Genomic DNA, 20,493 nt, shown 5'->3' with positions numbered 1-20,493 from the left:
TTCTAATAGCACTCTAAAATTTCTTCTCTGTAGTGATTGCAAGAATTTTGAATTCACAATTTTTGTAACACTATTCATAACATGTATTACAGAATATGTCTACAAAGCATCTGCTTATGCATGTTACAATGAAACTTAAAGGCGATAAATGTGACATCCTTTGTGTTTGTCATCAGTAGTAATAGATGCAAGTTTCTGAATAGACAAATCATATTCATAAATGAAGGATTTGAATGCATTGTAAACATTCCCTCCTCATGTAGCATCTTTGGAGGTCAAACTGTAAGCAGGTCTTTTACACTGAAATCCGAAAAATCAACCTTACAAAAATCATAACTTCAGGTGAATCAACTATCTACTGATTCGTCTAACTACAACCTGAAACACAAGCATGACGGCAAACCTGTTATCAGTTGACTTTTTATATTTTCTGTCATTAATTCTACTTTTATTGTCACAGTAGGTCTTGACAGACAAGTCTCTGTTTGCCAATACTATCTCCAAATTGTTTTTCAATGTGGAAAACTGACTCGCTAGCTGCCAGAAAGCACTCCTTAACAACTGTGCCATTGTCAAATTGTTTTGCACATTTTCATCAGTACTTCTGATACATGAAATGATCCTATGTTTGATGAGAGACTTTTTATACAGGCTTTACAAAAATACTGCTGCAATTGTAATTTACTTTTAAGGTTAGAAAGTGTCTACCTTCTCAGCTAACTACCAGCAGCTGCTTCCAATTTGAAGTCTTTGTGAACTGTTCAAAATTGACATTCATTATTTCCCTTTTCAGGTATTACATATCAAACACATACACCTGTCTTTATGCAGTGTATATAAAACTGTTCTTTCCACCCACCACAGAAGTGGCATGTTTTCCTGTGTTTAGCTACATTCACATTTCACAAACACTGAGAACTATAACTTGGCATGTGGACTCCTTAGTTTGTATGAGTGGGACTATTAGGTGAATGTGTTGTCAGATTTACCACCTACAAATACCAAGGGAATCACTCATTGTCAACAAACTGGTATGTCACGAAAACAGTTCATTTAAACAGATTTTGAACATAGGTTTTGAAAGATCGACTCAAAGCCTTGTCAATCGACCAGATGACCACGATCGATGGGTTGAGCACCCCTGGTGTATGGAGATACTAAAAAAAAAATTTCAATGGAGGAAGATACAAGCTGGAAATTGAGCGGTAACTCTGTTTTGAATGCTACAAGAAGAAGCAAAACCATCAAAAGTGCTTCATTCCCAAAGCACTTCCAAGAAGACAGTGGCTTGTTTCTTGGGTACTCCAGCCATGTGCTTTTGAGAACCAAAGCAATCTGTTTGCTCCAAGTCATCATTGAAGTCAGGAAAAGGTAACCAAAAATCATATTGTTCATTATTTTTACAATGCAAGTTGTCTAAACACATTGAACAAATGATTATGTGACAAAGAAAACAATGAATATATGTGTCTATCGCCGAATAACTTTTCTGTTCCCTTGAGTGATTTTCGTCACATCAAGAACCTGTCAAACCCTACCAAAACTATGTTTTTGAGATACTAACATTGAAGAGGAAAAAGTTTCCAGAATTGTCTTGAACACATGCAAATGTGCATAAATTTGACACAAATATTTTGAGAAACAGTAAAATGTTTGTACAAAAGAGAGATTATCTTTCACTGTTTTTGTCAAAAACCCTGGAGCATGAAAGTTTGGCTCAACTTTCCACTGCCACAGCTTCTATGGTTCCTTCTAATTTATGTAAATGAAGTTTAAGGTAAAAGACTGATCTGCACGAGGTCAACGCTAGGTCAGAAGATGAGAGATGTGAGTTGGGGAAGCCAATAGATGTGATGTCATATGAAAAAGTTCAGCTGTTAGTTATTCCACGGGAAAAATCTGCTATTGTTACTGAACAGTTCAAGTAGTGATTTTGGCTGATTATCATTATTTTTATTGCCTTGGCAAAATAGAGAGAGGAGTACACAAAATAGTCAATATTGATGGAACAAAGTGACATACCATACAATTCTTGCATGGGCAGAAGATTATTTTGTGTGTTCAAAGTGACCTCCCATCAGCAGCTAAACAATGTCAATGCAGCTGAACTGCTGACCAAGCTACAACTGTCAGTGTGGCTGGTGTGATAGCAGCACAAGGCGCCTTTGTGGTTTCTCGTAGCTTGTTCAGTGTAGCTGGCTTCTGTTGATAAACTTTTATTTTTCAAGGTCCTCCATAGGTAGAAGTCAAGAGGTGTAAGGTCTGGAGACTGTAGTAGGTACCCAACAGCTCCTCCTTGACCTGTCCATCATCCATCCAAGTAAGCTCTGACGTCTCTGTGGTAGTGATAAGTGCCATCATCTTGTAAGTAAAATCTTTTCTTTTAAACAAATGGCAGGTAAAATCTATGTTTGCAGCATATGACAGACCACTAAACACATTAACACCCGGTAGATTTACATGTTTGTCCATGTGAATGTGAGGATTTTCAGGAGCCCAGTATATGCAGGTGTGGCAGTTTACAGTACCGTTTAGTTTGAATTGCATATCGTCAGAGTGATAACCATCCCTGCACACCATACATCCTTGTGAAGAATGTCTTCAAACAACTCCCAGTACTCCATCCTTCGATCCGGGTCATCTTCATTCATAGCATGCAGCAATCTTTGAATGTAAACTTCCCAATTTGCAGCCTTTAGAATTTGTCATACCCTTGATCAGCTTACCATGCTTTCATGTGTACCCTGCTTCACAGATTTTTGAAGTGACCTAATAAAATGTTGCAACACGGCAGCATTGGAAGCTGAACTTATTAAGGTTTTCAGTTGGCCAGACCTCTCCTTATGCACCTCCTGAACAGTATGGCCAGCTTCATATTCATCCCAAATATGATTAATTGTTGTACATGTTGGTGGGTTAGTTCCATACAAATTACATCACTGCCGTAGTACCTCCATAATGTTTTCATACCTCCAGTATCACTCCAATATGGCCTTGTGTTACTCAAACAACACTTTTACTTAATTCATTGCTGCATTGTCACCCGCTGGAAAATGCGCCCCAAGATCTGTTGAGAAAACATTGGACTATGCTACTGTGCAAAATTGCAACAATGTCATTTTGCTCCAAAGATATTAACTATGAAAGAGTGTCTACATTTATTCTGGACCAATGGCACTGCCTCTGACCTGAACTCTTACCCTTGTCTGTGATATGAAGTAAATTCCCGTTATCTGTTAAAATTATTCTGGTGAATAACTGACGCTATAGCAGATCATCATGTGTATCCAGCCACAGCAATTAAACAATACTGTGCAGCAGGTGTGTAGCAGCCATTGCTGAATACTCTTCCATTTCACTTTGCCTTGTTTAGGCTCTTAGTGCTAGAATGAAACATAACAAAAAGCTTACAGGCAATACCATGCTATCAATTGTGCATTGTGTATACTACTGTGCTTCAGAAGAATGAAGGGTTCTGCCAAAACGTAACGACTGCTGTGGAAGAGAATTTTAGGCAACACATTTAAAGCAAAGCAATATGGATTAGGATAGATGGCTACTCACCAGACAGATGAGAGATTGAACAGGACTGAGCACTATGGGACTTAACATCTGAGGTCATCAGTCATTGAACAGCAGACAGGCATATTTAAAAGTAGGCTAAGTTTTCCTTCAGATTTAAAACACACACACAGAGAGCAAGCCTCTGTCTTCTTTGTGCACTGAGGCATGACTGCAGTGAGTAGTGATCTCAGTTCGGGATGGATAGTTGCACAGAACAGGCAAGGTGGGAGGGACAGCAGGATAAGTGTGGGGAATTTGTCATTACTTATTTTTGAATGACTCAAAAAAGGTACACAAACAACCACAAAATATGAAACAAAAGTCCAAATGGTAACAAGGAGGCCAGTGTACAAAGTTGTGTGTGCTAAGCTAAGGTTTGTAGCAACCAGAAACAAGGGAAAATCAGTGCAGAGTTCTACACTGTCCCGGTGCTCCTGCTATTTCCATTAGCCCCCACACCAAGTCTTTGTGGAGAGGACGTGCAGTAAGCCTTTTGTTCACTCGCAGATAATATCAAAATCCAATCTCGTAATTTCTCTGTACAATTTTAAGAAACAAACATAGGAAAAAGTCCCCTGAGGGTCATTTGATATACACAAAAATGGAAATCTTTGATGTTAAAAATTGTGCATAATATTTATCTCCATAAAAAATGATTGAGGTAAATAGATCTAAATATTTCGCTTGACTCATTCAGCATTACAACCTTCCAGGACCTCACCACTGCCATCTCTCCAATTTTTAATTTGTAAATGATAGGCAAATTTTCCAGTACAGATTTCATATTTTGGCTCCAACAATTTATTTCCTGAGAGAGAGAGAGAGAGAGAGAGAGAGAGAGAGAGAGAGAGAGAGAGAGCCATGTGAAAAGTAACATCAATTATGTATACTACACGGTACAAATGTTTACATAAAAAAGTATGTAACAATCTCATTGCTTGCACAATGCAAACAACACATTGTAGTTTTTGCATTTATTAATACAATCTTCCACAACAGACAAGAACACATAACAAATATAGAAAGAATAAATAGAGCGATGTGCGCATGCACTTTTTCATTCTTACCATTACAGATTCATTTATTCTACTGTGGATACATACTCGATTTCACTTTGGTAACTAATATTCAATCAATATGATGAAAAACGTTAGTAGATTGTATACAGAATACAATGAAATAAATTCAGCAATACTGTATTGAAAGCATTTCAATTCATCACTGTCAATTTTACACCTGTACTTAGGCAGCAGAGTACAGGCACTTGAGATACAAGACCCAAGGACCTTCATTCACTCTTCAGTCTTATACTAGTCTTCCTCTTCAACACCTGTCAGGATCCATCTTTAACCGGATTATACTTCTTCACCTGCAAACAATAATAATGCACAGTCATCAAGTGATGTGATATTTCTGTGTCAACATGACTAATGTTCTTAAGCTTGCTCATTCATTGCCCTGAAGTTGCTGTCTACAATGTCAAACAATTAGGGTGTCCCAATTTTGCTTTCCTTAACAATACTTTTTAACTGATTATTGCTTTGACTGGCTAATAGAAAATAAGGCCTCTTGATTTTTTTTCTTTTTTTCCCAAACAGTATGTTATTCTTGTAAGTCTACACATAGCAGTACAAGAAGAAATACAGAAAACTGTATTACAGAATGTAGCCTAAATGCATATAATGGCCCCTTATTAGTAGTTAGAAAACAGAATGGAGACACTCATTTGGTTTTAAACACTATGACTTTGAATCAACAATCCGAGATGGAAAGGGATAGGCTCGTCAGTGCATAAGAATTACTGTCCAAGTTTGAATAAGCAAAGTTTTTTAGTTCAGTGGATTTTACAGCTAGATACAAGGCAGGTGCCCCTCCACAAGGGTTCTAGAGCCTGCACGACATTCCTGTTGGATGGGAAGTCTTACCAGTACAGCTTACTTCCCTTTGGTTTAAATATATCTGTAGAAGTTTTCAAATGGGGCTCAGATAAAGCTTTGGGCAATGACTTATTTAATAATCATTTAAGTGGACAATATACTCTCATCAAAATATCCACGAATGTACTGCCGGTCTGATGATGGCGACATGTATGATCGCCGAAATATTGTGCCCGTTGGACACTGTAGACCGGGAGTACACCCATGGATATTTTGATTATCAAATACGCCGGGAGAAACTCAAGAATCACAATATACTCTCAGTTTCTAAAACACAGAAAGAACACTGCACTCTGCCTATTAAACATTAAAAAGGTTGCAGGAGAGTGGGCTAACAATAACACTAAGTAACTCGCATTTTTAGAAGAAAGGAATTAAAAGTTTTGTAGGATTAAAAGACGCACAACCTGAGCCAGAACAAATTCAGGCAATAAAAGGTTGTCCAGTTCAACGAAATATAAAACAGTTGAATTCATTTATAGGATTAGCTGGCTTCTATAACCAATTTACAAAAGATCAATCTACGAACAACCAATGACTTTTGAAGCAATCTCAATGGATCTGGGATGATGGGGCAATGGAAGTGTTAAACAAAATTGTTAGCTACTCTATCCTGTGCAAGCTTCTTCATCTCCCAGTACCGACTGCAACCTACATCCTTCTGAATCTGCTTAGTGTATTCATCTCTTGGTCTCCCTCTACGATTTTTACCCTCCACGCTGCCCTCCAATACTAAATTGGTGATCCCTTGATGCCTCAGAATATGCCCTACCAACCGATCCCTTCTTCTAGTCAAATTGTGCCACAAATTTCTCTCTCTCCAATTCTATTCAATACCTCCTCATTAGTTATGTGATCTACCCATCTAATCTTCAGCATTCTTCTGTAGCACCACATTTCGAAAGCCTGTATTCTCTTCTTGTCCAAACTATTTATTGACCATGTTTCACTTCCATACATGGCTACACTCAATACAAATACTTTCAGAAAAGATTTCCTGACACTTAAATCTATACTCAATGTTAACAAATTTCTCTTCTTCTGAAACACTTTCCTTGCCATTGTCAGTCTACATTTTATATCCTCTCTACTTTGACCATCATCAGTTATTTTGCTCCCCAAATAACAAAACTCATTTACTACTTTAAGCGTCTCATTTCCTAATCTAATACCCTCAGCATCTCCCGATTTAATTCGACTACATTCAATTATTCTCGTTTTGCTTTTGTTGATGTTCATCTTATATCCTCCTTTCAAGACACTGTCCATTCCGTTCAGCTGCTCTTCCAGGTCCTTTGCTGTCTCCGACAGAATTACAATGTCATCAACGAACCTCAAAGTTTTTATTTCTTCTCCATGGATTTTAATACCTACTACGAATTTTTCTTTTGTTTTCTTCACTGCTTGCTCAATATACAGATTGAATAACATCAGGGAGGGGCTATAACCCTGTCTCACTCCCTTCCCAACCACTGCTTCCCTTTCATGTCCCTCAACTCTTATAACTGCCATCTGGCTTCTCTACAAATTGTAAATAGCCTTTCGCTCCCTGTATTTTACCCCTGCCACCTTCAGAATTTGAAAGAGAGTAGTCCAGTCAACATTGTCAAAAGCTTTCTCTAAGTCTACAAATGCTAGAAATATAGGTTTGCCTATCCTTAATCCATTTTCTAAGATAAGTCGAAGGGTCAGTATTGCCTCACGTGTTCCAGCATTTCTATGGAATCCAAACCGATCTTCCCCGGAGTAGGCTTCTACCAGTTTTTCCATTCGTCTGTAAAGAATTCGCGTTAGTATTTTGCAGCCGTGACTTATTAAACTGATAGTTTGGTAATTTTCACATCTATAAACACCTGCTTTCTTTGGGCTTGGAATTATTATATTCTTCTTGAAGTCTGAGGGTATTTCACCTGTCTCATACATTTTGCTCACCAGATGGTAGGGTTTTGTCAGGACTGGCTCTCCCAAGGCTGTCAGTAGTTCCAATGGAATGTTGTCTACTCCCGGGACCTTGTTTCAACTTAGGTGTTTCAGTGCTCTGTCAAACTCTTCACGCAGATCACATCTCCTATTTCATCTTCATCTACATTCTGTTCCATTTCCATAATATTGTCCTCAAGTACAATGCCCTTGTATAGACCCTCTATATACTCCTAAGCAAGCTTTATTGCAAGCCAAAATTCTGACCCATCCTCTGATGCATCAAACCTTTAAATTGGCTCATATGTATCAGAATGTGGACATGGATGTGAATTTTCAGGGGGAATGGGCTACCAATAAGGGAGAATGTAATACAATATCTTGCACCAGTCAATGTCTCAATAAACACAAATTAAATTGTGCAGCTACAGAAACAGTATTATTATCCATAGTTCGTGGTTTCCAAAACCCTTAGCTGGGAATCATAGACTGAAATATATACATATCATCAAGCTTTATTATTTTAATGGAGAGTAAGACTATTACACAGTAAATTAATGTGATGGGTACTTTTTTTACAATCATTTAAAATTAAGTTAAATTATGTGAAGGGTTCGTAAACTTTAGTGGCCAATATGCTCTCATGACTACCTTTGGGGATGAATACGGGAGGCCCTGGGATTATATTTAGAGTAAATTGTTAGCTATAAGTTACATGAACAATCAAGTAAGGATATCAGCTAAGAAAATACAAAATGACCTGAAGATGGATATTTTAAGAAGGGCAGGGATTAGAACAAAATGTTTTTCAATGGGGATATGTTATTTTGAAGACAACATAAATACTCATAGCATTGGAAGTTGTGTATACCTAAACTACTAGTCTAGGATCTGATTTGGTTCATACACAAGGGATATGGACATCTTGGTCTACAAAAGTGTGTTCAACATATTTGGGTAGCAGAGAAATAAAAAGGATGGTATGTGGTTGTGATCTTAATCAGAATGTTAAAGAAAATAATGGACAAATAAGATATTCATGATGTGATTTTTTTCAGTTCTCTGCCAAAGGGCAGAGGTGATTTTTCTTATATTTTTGTTTTGATAGCTTGCTGGCCTAAATATATAAAGCTATATCCCATTAAACTATCCAATATAAATCCATGGAGAAGAAATAAAAACCTTGAGGTTTGCAGATGACGACGTAATTCTGTCAGAGACAGCAGAGGGCCTGGAAGAGCAGTTGAACAAAACGGACAGTGTATTGAAAGGAGGATACGAGAAGAAAATCAACAAAAGCAAAACGAGGATAGTGGAATGCAGTCAAATTAAATCAGGTGATGCTGAGGGAATTAGATTAGGAAATGAGACACTTATTGTAGTAGATGAGTTTTTCTACTTGGGGAGCAAAATTACTGATGACTGTCGAAGTAAAGAGGGTATAAAATGTAGACTGGCAATGGCAAGGAAAGCGTTTCTGAAGAAGAGAAATTTGCTAACACTTGAGTATAAATGTAAGTGTCAGGAAGTCTTTTCTGAATGTACACTATGTGATCAAAAGTTTCCGGACACCCCCAAAAACATACGTTTTTCATATTAGGTGTATTGTGCTGCCAGGTACTCAGTATCAGCAACCTCAGTGGTCATTAGACATCATGAGAGAGCAGAATGGGGTGCTCCGAAGAACTCACAGACTTCGAACATGGTCAGGTGATTGGGTGTCGCTTGTGTCTTATGTCTGTACACAAGATTTTCACGCTCCTAAACATCCCTAGGTCCACTGTTTTCAATGTGATAGTGAATGGAAACGTGAAGGGACATGTACAGCACAAAAGCGTACAGGCCGACCTCATCTGTTGACTGACAGAGACCACTGACAGCTGAAGAGGGTCGTATTGTGTAACAGGCAGACATCTATCTAGACCATCACACAGGAATTCTAAACTGCAACAGGATCCACTGCAAGTACTATGGCAGTTAGGCTGGAGGTGAGAAAACTTGGATTTCATGGTCAAGTGGCTGCTTATAAGCCACACATCACGCCGGTAAATACCAAACAACGTCTCGCTTGGTGTAAGAAGCATAAACATTACATGATTGAACAATGGAAAAATGTTGGGTGGAGTGACGAATCATGGTACACAATGTGGAGATCCGATAGCAGGGTGAATGCCCGGTGAACATCATCTGCCAGTGTATATAGTGACAACAGTATAATTCGGAGGCAGTGGTGTTATTGTGTGGTCATATTTCTCATGGAGGGGGCTTGCACCCCTTGTTGTTTTGCATGGCATTATCACAGCACAGGTCTACGTTTATATTTTAAGCACCTTCTTGTTTCCCACTGTTGAAGAGCAATTCGGGGGTGGGGATTGTATCTTTCAACACGATCAAGCGCCTGTTCATAATGCACAGCCTGTGGCAGAGTGGTTACAGGACAATAACATCCCTGTAATGGACTGCCTACAGAGAGTCCTGATCTGAATCCTAAAGAACATCAGAGCAGCACTCCATGAAGACTGGGCTGCCATTCCCCAAGAGACCTTCCAGCCTCTGACCTTTCGAAATGTGGCGCTACAGAAGAATGCTTAAGATTGGATAGGTAGATAATGTAACTAATGAGGAGGTACTTAACAAAACTGGAGAGAAGAGGAATTTGTGCCACAACTTGACTAGAAGAAGGGATTGGCTGGTAGGACATGTTCTGAGGCACCAAGGAATCACCAATTTAGTATTGGAGGGCAGCATGGAGGGTAAAAATCGTAGAGGGAGACCAAGAGATGAATACACTAAGCAGATTCTGCAAGATGTAGCTTGCAGAAGTTACTTGGAGATGAAGAAGCTTGCACAGGATAGAGTAGCATGGAGAGCTGCAACAAACCAGTCTCTGGACTGAAGACAACAACAGTAACCAGTTGCTTATGAGATTATTTTGTGGATGTAAGCAAACCAATCTCTTACTTATCGATAATGGAACTCAATTTATAAGTAGCAATTTTAAAGGGTTTTTGGCATGGGAAGGTGTAAAACAGGTACTCATTTCAAAATATCATCTGAAATCCAATCCCTCTAAAAGAATTATGCAAGATCTGAGTGTTCCAAGAAATACACAACTTGAGCATAGAGGATTTTGGAGTTTCATGTTATCCTTAATGAATTATGTTACATGTCAACTGGACTTTACCTGGTAGAAATTATGAATACAAAGTTGACAAGAGAACCATTGTTAAAAATTTTTCTTGGCCTCGAACAGAAGAATACCAACTAGCAAGGTACAAGAACAGATAAAAACGAGATTAAGTAGACAAATCCAATGTCAAGTACAATATAATTTAAAAGCAAGTGCCCCTAATTTTAAACTACGATATGAGGCTAGTAAAGGTAGTCATCACAGTTCAGAATTAAAGAAAAAAACAAGCAAGTTTTTCCATTGTTATGAGGGTCCATACAAAATTATAGGGATTCCACATCAGAAAGCTGCTTTCCTAGTAGACCCACTGAATGGTAAAGAAAAAGGCTTCCACAATATAGATATGATTAAAAAATGTGTCTTAAGAAACATCTAGTACAATAAAATTAACAAACTTTAAACAGCAAAGAGACTGCAGAGCCTAGAGAAGTTCTTTCTTTTTCTACATCGAGCTGGATGTTACATCCACCACTTTTGAATGGAGGAAATGAAGGAGGATATGCCCTTAAATATGAAGTGTAGAGACAACAGGCAAACATTGAGATGTTGATTGTTGTACCATCTAATAGGAGTACATTCATTCTAACACATGAGGACATTCAGAGTTACAGTAGTGAGTACATAAAGAGCTATAAGACAAATATAGCACCAAAAGACTATTAAAAAACTGGTGTGAATAAGGGTTAGGGCACGAGTGTGTTACCTGAACATATATGTATAAAAGGAGGAGGTAGAGTTGTAAATATTATTAACAGGATATTGTACCCTAATCTGTATTTATGGTGTGATCAAAAGATAGGTGGACCTAGGGAAACGATGACCTTTTCCTGAGAGAAAAGAAAGATACACAAAAGGGACAGTACCACTGTGGATATTTACATGAGAGTAGTATTTGTGGAAAGAGGTGTATCTTTACACTTACTGCACATGTTGGTAGCATCAGTTTCAAAACTTCTCCAAAGTAGCAAAGTAGGTGAATTTACCCTTGTTGGTCTGTTCCACAAGCGATTTTAAAGATGACATAGTAAAGAGACAAATGTCCCAGTTTTGTATGCCATTCTCCATGTTCGGATAAATAGGAAACCAACTACAGAATGTCTGCTGACAAATCTTTTTTAACTGTTCAAGACATGTAACTGTTCTGATTCGGTGGCATTTTATAAAGGGTGTAAATGGTTCTAGAGGGAGCTTTATTTTTTAAAATTTTTGTTGGAGGTAAGTAATATGGTTGGGTTTATAAGAATTTTCTGTGGGAGGAATTTGCACACATAAAGGTTATTATTGTGTCATGTTGTTAACTTCTCCACTTGGCGTCAACAGTGATGTCTTACGACCACTTTTCAGGGCCCATTAGGGTGAAACCGGGGAAGTCTGTTCTGTAGGATATGGTGATCATCGTCCTGCTCCCTGGCACAGAACCTGCCAGGAAGGGAATCCTTGGGTGGGTATCAATCTTTGGGGTTCTCCTCTTTACCATGTCCAATAGTCTCTGCTGTGGAACCCTTCTTATCTCTGTTTAGAGTACATACCCAATGATTTCCAATAGTTTTATGAGCTGGGCAAGAGAAGCCTGGATTCTGGAATAAACGTACTCAATTACATGAAAAATGAACAATTTGACTAAACGGCTGGACTGTATGTCCTAGTAATGAGTGGTGCAAGAGCAGAAACCACAACATGTTGTAGAAAAAACCTGTTATTGACCCTTATGGGTAATAAATGTTTGTTACCTGATATCTCACGTTCATAGTAAGGGCGAGTATCTGGTAGAAATATTACGGAACTTAATCAAAGTGAACCATGTACCTACGATTAGTAGTTCCACACTACTGTGGAGTTTTGCCCAGTTAATAAACATGAATAAATAAATTAATTGAAAATGAGATATAATTACAACTATAATATTTTTAACACTTGTAAATATTTTTAACACTTGTAGTGAAGTTGTACTTTAATTATTTGTTGTTTGGTTAACGGGTCAATGTAGTGATGACATCATCCATATAAGGGGAGGAATCTGTAGTGCAATATACCACTTTGATGACAAGATGTGTTGCACACGCATTTCTCGAACCAATGAATGATGACACCACTATAAAAAGTTGATTTTCATAATGTATTAGATAATATATTGTTTGGATGTATGTTTTATTTATGCACATGTATCATGAGATAGATGGACACAGCCTATCTGCATGCTGAGACAATGACAAACATTGTACAATGATCACAGTATCTGCTGGTCAGGCAGCTTATTCCGTGCCTTGGAAATATGGTGCATGCCACAGAGGAAGAGTGGTCGTGACAATGCCTGTGACTTCACAGGTTCAAGAAAATACCTATTGCACAGAAATATTTTTGGACTGTTCTTATCAATGTTTTTGTGATTTTCAGCATAATGCAACAACTTTGTAAAGCACAGTTATTGTAAACAAGAGTACCATATATGAGAGGCTGTTAATGAGAAACCTCTCATTTATTTTACGAGCTGCATGATGGATTTGTACTATTAACTTCCAGCAGTAACTGTAGTACTTCAAGAAAAGAAGTTCAAGCAGAAGAGGTTGGCGAGTGTGCTCAAATAATAAAGTGAACAAGATTAAATAACATGAAGTCTTGGCTCTCTAACATACTTTACTTCGCCACCCAACATCACAGTAAAGAACCACCAGAATGTCACACTAACAATATTTCCATTCATACACAAGGCTAGACTAGACTAGTTTCAGCAAGTTTAGTATGTCTTCTTGTAGCCTATAATAAAAACAGATTTTCTTTGTTTACTTTCAGTTTCTATCTACAAATTTATTTTATTTTCAGTTTTAACTACAAATTTTGCAAAATATGATTACTGGTGAACAGTGAATACCCAATCTGAATACTAGCTGTTAGCAGCCATTTCCTCCACCATTGTTTCATTCAGGATTTGCAGTGTCTTTTCCATCATTCTCATTTGATTTATTTACCTATTTATTTATTTTTATATGTTGTCTAAATGATTACTGATTTAACCAACTAAATTGTAGCTTAATATGTTCTAACACTGGATAGTTATTTTATTTGGTTACAACAAGTTTTCAATACAATGTTCTCTCATTTTTAAAAACACCACGATGAAAAATGAATGTTGTTCTGAAACTGTTGATAACTGACAATCATGTATGATTCATAAGTATTATTGGGTTCATCATTGGAAATAAATAAGATTAATTACTTTATTCAAAGTTGTAATTTTCAGCAACTGCAGCATATATTTCAGAGTAAAATTTGGTCCTAAGTACTTATACTTTACATAAATGTATAGCCAAGGTCTAAATATTTAAAAATATCCCTAATTTTTTTAGGCTTCTGAAGATGACAAATTAATTCATCAAAATTGGTAAACCAAAGAAAAAAAACATATTTGCAACTGACAACTGAATTTTATTCTGAAATGAAAGATTAACACTAACATAAATAAGCATCTAATGAGTAAGTTACTACAGATATTTTATTAGTTGCCTGATGAGCACTTATTTTTGAGTCATTCAAATAATTAATCATAATGCAACTGTTGTGGCTCAACACCTTCCTTTCTTGGAATTTATGGACTAATGTTAATTTCTTGAAAATATCTTGCTCTGTGGACATAGACTTTCAGTTGTCAAACTAATGTTTGTGACACTTTTGGGTAGACCAATGTGATGATGGTCTTATTGAGTTTGACTGGCTATCTGACATATCAGAAGGACCTGGCCACTAGGTAGTTTAGATCTGCCAACTCTGAAGGATGACTTCCACAATGTGGAAAGATTAAAACTTTGATTCTGTGGAAATGTATAAGTAATATACATGTCAATTTTACTTTCTTATTAATTATTGATGTTATATGATACCCACAAAGTTTAAACTCTTAACACCCTCTTTTAGGAATGAATTGTTGAATCTTTGCGAAATGTCATCCTGTCACACTACATTTTCCAGTATCGGCACTTTTCATCAAATACCCAATCTTATTCTTCCAGTTGGTGTCGTACTTTCATCCTGTCACGTGTTCTGCACAAAAAATGACATGTTCATCTCTGACAATATTATGAAAAGGATAATTGCTACTCACCATATAGCAGAAATACTGAGTTGAACATAGTCAGAACAAAGACCGTCAAACAAAGCTTTCAGCCAAAGAGGCCTTCATCAGGACACACACAAAGACCACCATCTCTAGCTGCCAAGATGGCGTCAAGCGCAATGTTCTCACTGCCAAGTTCATGTTAATAAATTAGTGTTCTTATTTGATCATATAACTGCTTCTCACAGATAAAATCATAAATGGCCTTCAAGTAGCATGACACTAGAAGAAGTTTTCTACCCATCAAGTACCACGAAAACAATGCATTGCAGGTGGTAATAAATAAAACAAAGTAACTCAACAAGCTGTATTTTACTCTTTGGAAAGTGGGAAAAAGTCACTGATAAACATTTGAGTCTCATTGTTACATAAGGTTGTGAGACAATTTTTCCTTCCAATATGAATGAGAACACCCAACTACATCAAGGCACGTGGCTACCAGCTTGCACGACACACAGTATCTGGCACTAACCTGCAGAGACACACAGCTGAGCCAGGAGCGAGAGGTTGGCATGTCACCCGTCAGCTGCCACGTGTCAGTCACAGCTGAGTAGCATTCTATCGTGTCATGGTAGCGGTCCCAGCCCTCTTCGCCACCCAGGACGTATATGTGCTCATCAATTACAGCAATACCTTTGACAAAATTGTGACATTAGATAAAACACAACACATGCAATTCTGTACTGCACAATGCCTGGTCGCACCATCAGAAATAAAGCACTAGGTAAATCAACAAATGACACAGCACTAGGTAAATGAACAAATGATACAAAGTTGTAAGTTCTTAGATGTTTATATTTATTAAAATCTGAACTTGAAGTCACGTGTTACAGATCATCTTATACGTTTAAAACTCTGCAGCTTGTGCACTGAAATTAATAGTAGACTTTGGAGGTAAGGCAAACTACACAGAAATGAGCTTTTTGATCAGCTTACATGCTGGAGCCTCCTCAATTTCTTATACAATTTACAGAAATGAGTAATAAGGATAATGTGTGTGTCCATACCCTAGATAGCGCTAAGAAGTTGGATATACTGACAAAAATCCTATAGCTCATTTATTTCCTTATGTAGTTTATAGTCAATAATCTGTCACATTTCGAAGTCATGATAAATTACTGGCAAACTAGCCCATCATATAAGGGTGCCTTTGAAACTGAGCTCTAATGTGATTCCTGGAAGAAAATATACAAATAGAACAGCATTGGTGTACTGTAAAGGCAATTATCTGGCTTCCCCCACTGACCATCTCTCAAGACCACTTTGTCAAAGAGAATTAAAACCATAATCCCTGTACCTTCTTCCACTGTTGACACTTATTGCTAAAGCTGCAGCAAGCATTTTCCATCATATTCTCAATTACTTTTGGTGGCTGTCTAGTTCTTTCTAATACACTGAAGAGCCAAAGAAACTGATACATCTGCCTAATATTGAGTATGCACGCAGAAGTGCCGCAACACGACGTGGGATGGACTCGACTAATGACTGAAGTAGGGCTGGAGGGAACTGGCACCATGAATCCTGCAGAGCTGTCCATAAATCCATAAGAGTACAAGGGGGTGGAGATCTCTTCTGAACAGCATGTTTCAAGGCATCCCATATATGCTCAATAATGTGCATGTCTGGGGAGTTTGGTGGCCAGTGGAAGTGTTTACACTCAGAAGTGTGTTCCTGCAGCCAATTTGTAGCAATTCTTGACATGTGAGATGTCACATTGTCCTGCTAGAATTGCCCAAGTCTGTGGGAATGCACATAGTCCATGGGAATGCACAATGGACATGAATGGATCCAGGTGATCAGACAGGATGCTTATGTACACGTCACCTGTCAGTGTCATATCTAGACGTATCATGGGTCCCATATCACTCCAACTGCACATGCCCTACACCATTACAGAGCCTCCACCAGCTTGAACCGTCCCCTGCCTACACACATGGTCCATGGATTCATGAGGTTGTCTCCATCCCCGTACACATCCATCAGCTAGATACAATTTGAAACGAGACTTATCCGACCAGACAACATGTTTCTAGTTATCAACAATCTAATGTCAGTATTGACAGGCCCAGACAAGGTGTAAACCTTGGTGTCATGCAGTCATCAAGGGTACATGAGTGGGCCTTCGGCTCCAAAAGATCGCATTGGTGAGGTCTCATTGAATGGTTCACACACTGCCACTTGCTGATGGCCCAGCTTTGAAATCTGCAGCAGTTTGCAGAAGTGTTGCACTTCTGTCATGTTGAATGATTCTCTTCAGTCATCTTTCATCCTGTTCTTGCAGGACCTTTTCCTGGCCATAGCAATGTCTGAAATTTGATGTTTTATCAGATTCCTGAGATTCACATCTGTGAAATGGTCGAAATGGTCATACGGGAAAATCCCCGCTTTATCACTACCTCAGAAATGCTGTGTCCCATCGCTCGTGCACCAACTGTAACACCACATTCAAACTCCCTAAAATCTTGATAACCTTACATTGTAGTAGTAGTAGTAGTAGTAGTAGTAGTAGTAGTAACTTATCTAACAACTGCACCAGACACTTCTTGTCTTATACGGGCAAAGACAACTGCAGTGCCGTATTCTGTCTGTTTACATATCTCTGTGTTTCAATATTCATGCCTGTACCAGTTCCTTTGACACTTCAGTGTATTTCCATAGCCTTTAACTGAAAATCATCTCGCTTTTCTAGCCGCATCATTTTTCACTAAATTTGAGCTTTCAACAGCTGTCCTGTCCATCATAGGAATAAAATTACTACAAGTGATTTTACACTTCGCTATAAGCCACTAATACAACAAACATTGCTGCAGTGCCACAAATCTCAAGAGGTTTTGATCTGCTGTCATTTGTGTTTCCAAAATCAGTCACTGTCTAACACATATGTATGACACACATGTATCCAATATTTTGATCCTGTTAATCTCTCAAGGCACTTGTTACCAATCACACCCAGCTCACAACTTAATGCAAACCGTTTATATTTCTTGCCACTGAGCAACAAAACTTATATAGTGTGTGCAATAAATGATACTTGCATTTTTGTGTTGTCACAATTCATCAATGTGTCCCATTTTTTGAATAACCTGTTGCCAAAAATCTGCTTTGAAACTTCAGAACTTTCAGCAAATGACCAACACTTCAAAACAGAGTTTTACAATTAAAATTCTGTGTTACACCCTGTGAAGTGGGCGAGACACTGTCCTGTAGGGTTAATTGGCAAACAACATTGGTTGCTCTGAATATAAATAGGAGTAGTAAGTTTTATATCAAGCTGAAGAATAAGTGCCTTTCTAGACTTAGTAATACTTTGGATATAAACTGTGTTCAAACATTACAAAACACCTCTAAGAAAATGATCTATACTCTGACAGTCGACAAGGATTCAGAAAATTTCACTCTTGTCAAACGTAAGTAGTTCTTTATTCACTAAAAGTAGTAAGTGCTACTGACAGGGGAGCTCAAATTGATTCCACATTTATATATTTCAAGAAGACATTTGACACCAACACTCACAAGCGGCTTCTACCTCTGGAGTATTGTCTCACCTCTGCACTTGGATTCGTGATTTCCTCTCAGAAAGGTCACAGTCTGTAGCAACTGACAAAGTCATCAAATAAAACAGAAGTAATATCTGGCATTCTACAAGGAAATGTTATAGGACCTCTGCTGATCCAAATTCATATAAAGTTTTCTGTAAAAAGTAACTGGATAGATAAAAAAATCTACTCACCAAGTGATGGCAGGAACACACACATATAAAAGGTATTACAGTTTGCTAACTTTTGGAGCCAATGGCTCCTCCTCCTGGCAGAAGGGTTGAAGGGGAAGGAAAAGAGGTGCAGGGAAAGGACTGGTGAGGTTTTGGAAAGAGAGTCTAGGTCAAAAAGGTTGTCCAGAATCCCAGGTCAGGGGAGACTTACTAGACACAACAAGAAGGAAGACTTATTGTTGGGGATTGTACAAGGCGAGATTTGAAAACATATGACGGTGCTTGCCTGATATATATATATATATATATATATATATATATATATATATATATATATATATATATATATATATATATATATATATATATATATATATATATATATATATATCGAAAGTTAAACAATAGTGCACTACTGTTTAACTTTCGATAAGCCTCATTCATAGGTTGCAGGCAAACATCTACATATGGCTACAATAGTTTCCTGTAGAACATGTACGAGCAGTAAAAACCTAACCACAAAGTTCATAGTTCTTGAAGAATAGAAAGGTACTTACGCAGCAGACACTGTCAATGTTTTAACACACAGTCTATTGGTGTAACACTTATTTCACTGTTAAGTTGATGCATTGTTGTCATTCTAACCAACACAGGTTCTTCGTCTGAAACTCTGCTGTGGACTGACTGTGTCAGGACCAAAATTCGGGCCCTTATATATCTCACAATAATAGATACTGAAACTTCACACTGTTCGATGCTAAATTTACAGAAATTACAATTAAAACTTAACTCATTAAATTAACTGAATACATCGAAAAATTTGTTCCTTTTAACAGTTTCTTCTACTACAAGGGTTAGGCCGAATTATTTGTTTAAATGATTAAATTAAGAGATATCATTACACTGAAAATTACTTGGGAATTAATTAAGAGCTGGATTTGCTAAAATGTTTTTGATTAGAGTTAAATAAATACTTTAATATTAGTATGGTTATAATAGAGGGAAACATTCCACGTAGGAAATATATATCTAAAAACAAAGATGATGTGACTTACCAAATGAAAGTGCTGGCAGGTCGACAGACACACAAACAAACACAAACATACACACAAAATTCAAGCTTTCGCAACAAACTGTTGCCTCATCAGGAAAGAGGGAAGGAGAGGGGAAGACGAAAGGAAGTGGGTTTTAAAGGAGAGGGTAAGGAGTCATTCCAATCCCGGGAGCGGAAAGACTTACCTTAGGGGGAAAAAAGGACAGGTATACACTCGCACACACGCACATATCCATCCACACATACAGACACAAGCAGACATATTTAAAGACAAAGAGTTTGGGCAGAGATGTCAGTCGAGGCAGAAGTGTAGAGGCAAAGAAGTTGTTGAAAGACAGGTGAGGTATGAGTGGCGGCAACTTGAAATTAGCGGAGATTGAGGCCTGGCGGATGACGAGAAGAGAGGATATACTGAAGGGCAAGTTCCCATCTCCGGAGTTCGGATAGGTTGGTGTTGGTGGGAAGTATCCAGATAACCCGGACGGTGTAACACTGTGCCAAGATGTGCTGGCCGTGCACCAAGGCATGTTTAGCCACAGGGTGATCCTCATTACCAACAAACACTGTCTGCCTGTGTCCATTCATGCGAATGGACAGTTTGTTGCTGGTCATTCCCACATAGAATGCGTCACAGTGTAGGCAGGTCAGTTGGTAGATCACGTGGGTGCTTTCACACGTGGCTCTGCCTTTGATCGTGTACACCTTCCGGGTTACAGGACTGGAGTAGGTGGTGGTGGGAGGGTGCATGGGACAGGTTTTACACCGGGGGCGGTTACAAGGGTAGGAGCCAGAGGGTAGGGAAGGTGGTTTGGGGATTTCATAGGGATGAACTAAGAGGTTACGAAGGTTAGGTGGACGGCGGAAAGACACTCTTGGTGGAGTGGGGAGGATTTCATGAAGGATGGATCTCATTTCTGGGCAGGATTTTAGGAAGTCGTATCCCTGCTGGAGAGCCACATTCAGAATCTGATCCAGTCCCGGAAAGTATCCTGTCACAAGTGGGGCACTTTT

At 38.2% G+C, this 20,493-nt stretch overlaps 1 protein-coding gene across 2 annotated transcripts in view; it reads right to left on the bottom strand.

Moving 5' to 3' along the window:
• Nucleotides 1–4,442: 4,442 nt before the first annotated feature.
• Nucleotides 4,443–20,493, bottom strand: part of LOC124788107 (kelch-like protein 12) — a 92,643-nt gene continuing 76,592 nt past the window's right edge. Inside the window, exons 12-13 of one of the 2 annotated variants that reach the window (XM_047255227.1) lie at nucleotides 15,192–15,352; nucleotides 4,443–4,933 (exon numbers count right to left, since the gene is read on the bottom strand). In XM_047255227.1, the coding sequence (XP_047111183.1) occupies nucleotides 4,898–4,933; nucleotides 15,192–15,352 (197 nt within the window). In that variant the 3' untranslated portion in view covers nucleotides 4,443–4,897. The remainder of the gene's footprint in view (nucleotides 4,934–15,191; nucleotides 15,353–20,493) is intronic. The other variant, XM_047255226.1, reaches the window with a different exon arrangement.

Source organism: Schistocerca piceifrons, chromosome 3, assembly GCF_021461385.2.
Source record: "Schistocerca piceifrons isolate TAMUIC-IGC-003096 chromosome 3, iqSchPice1.1, whole genome shotgun sequence".
In the NCBI taxonomy this organism is placed as follows: domain Eukaryota; kingdom Metazoa; phylum Arthropoda; class Insecta; order Orthoptera; family Acrididae; genus Schistocerca; species Schistocerca piceifrons.
This window is presented reverse-complemented; position numbering and strand designations above follow the sequence as displayed.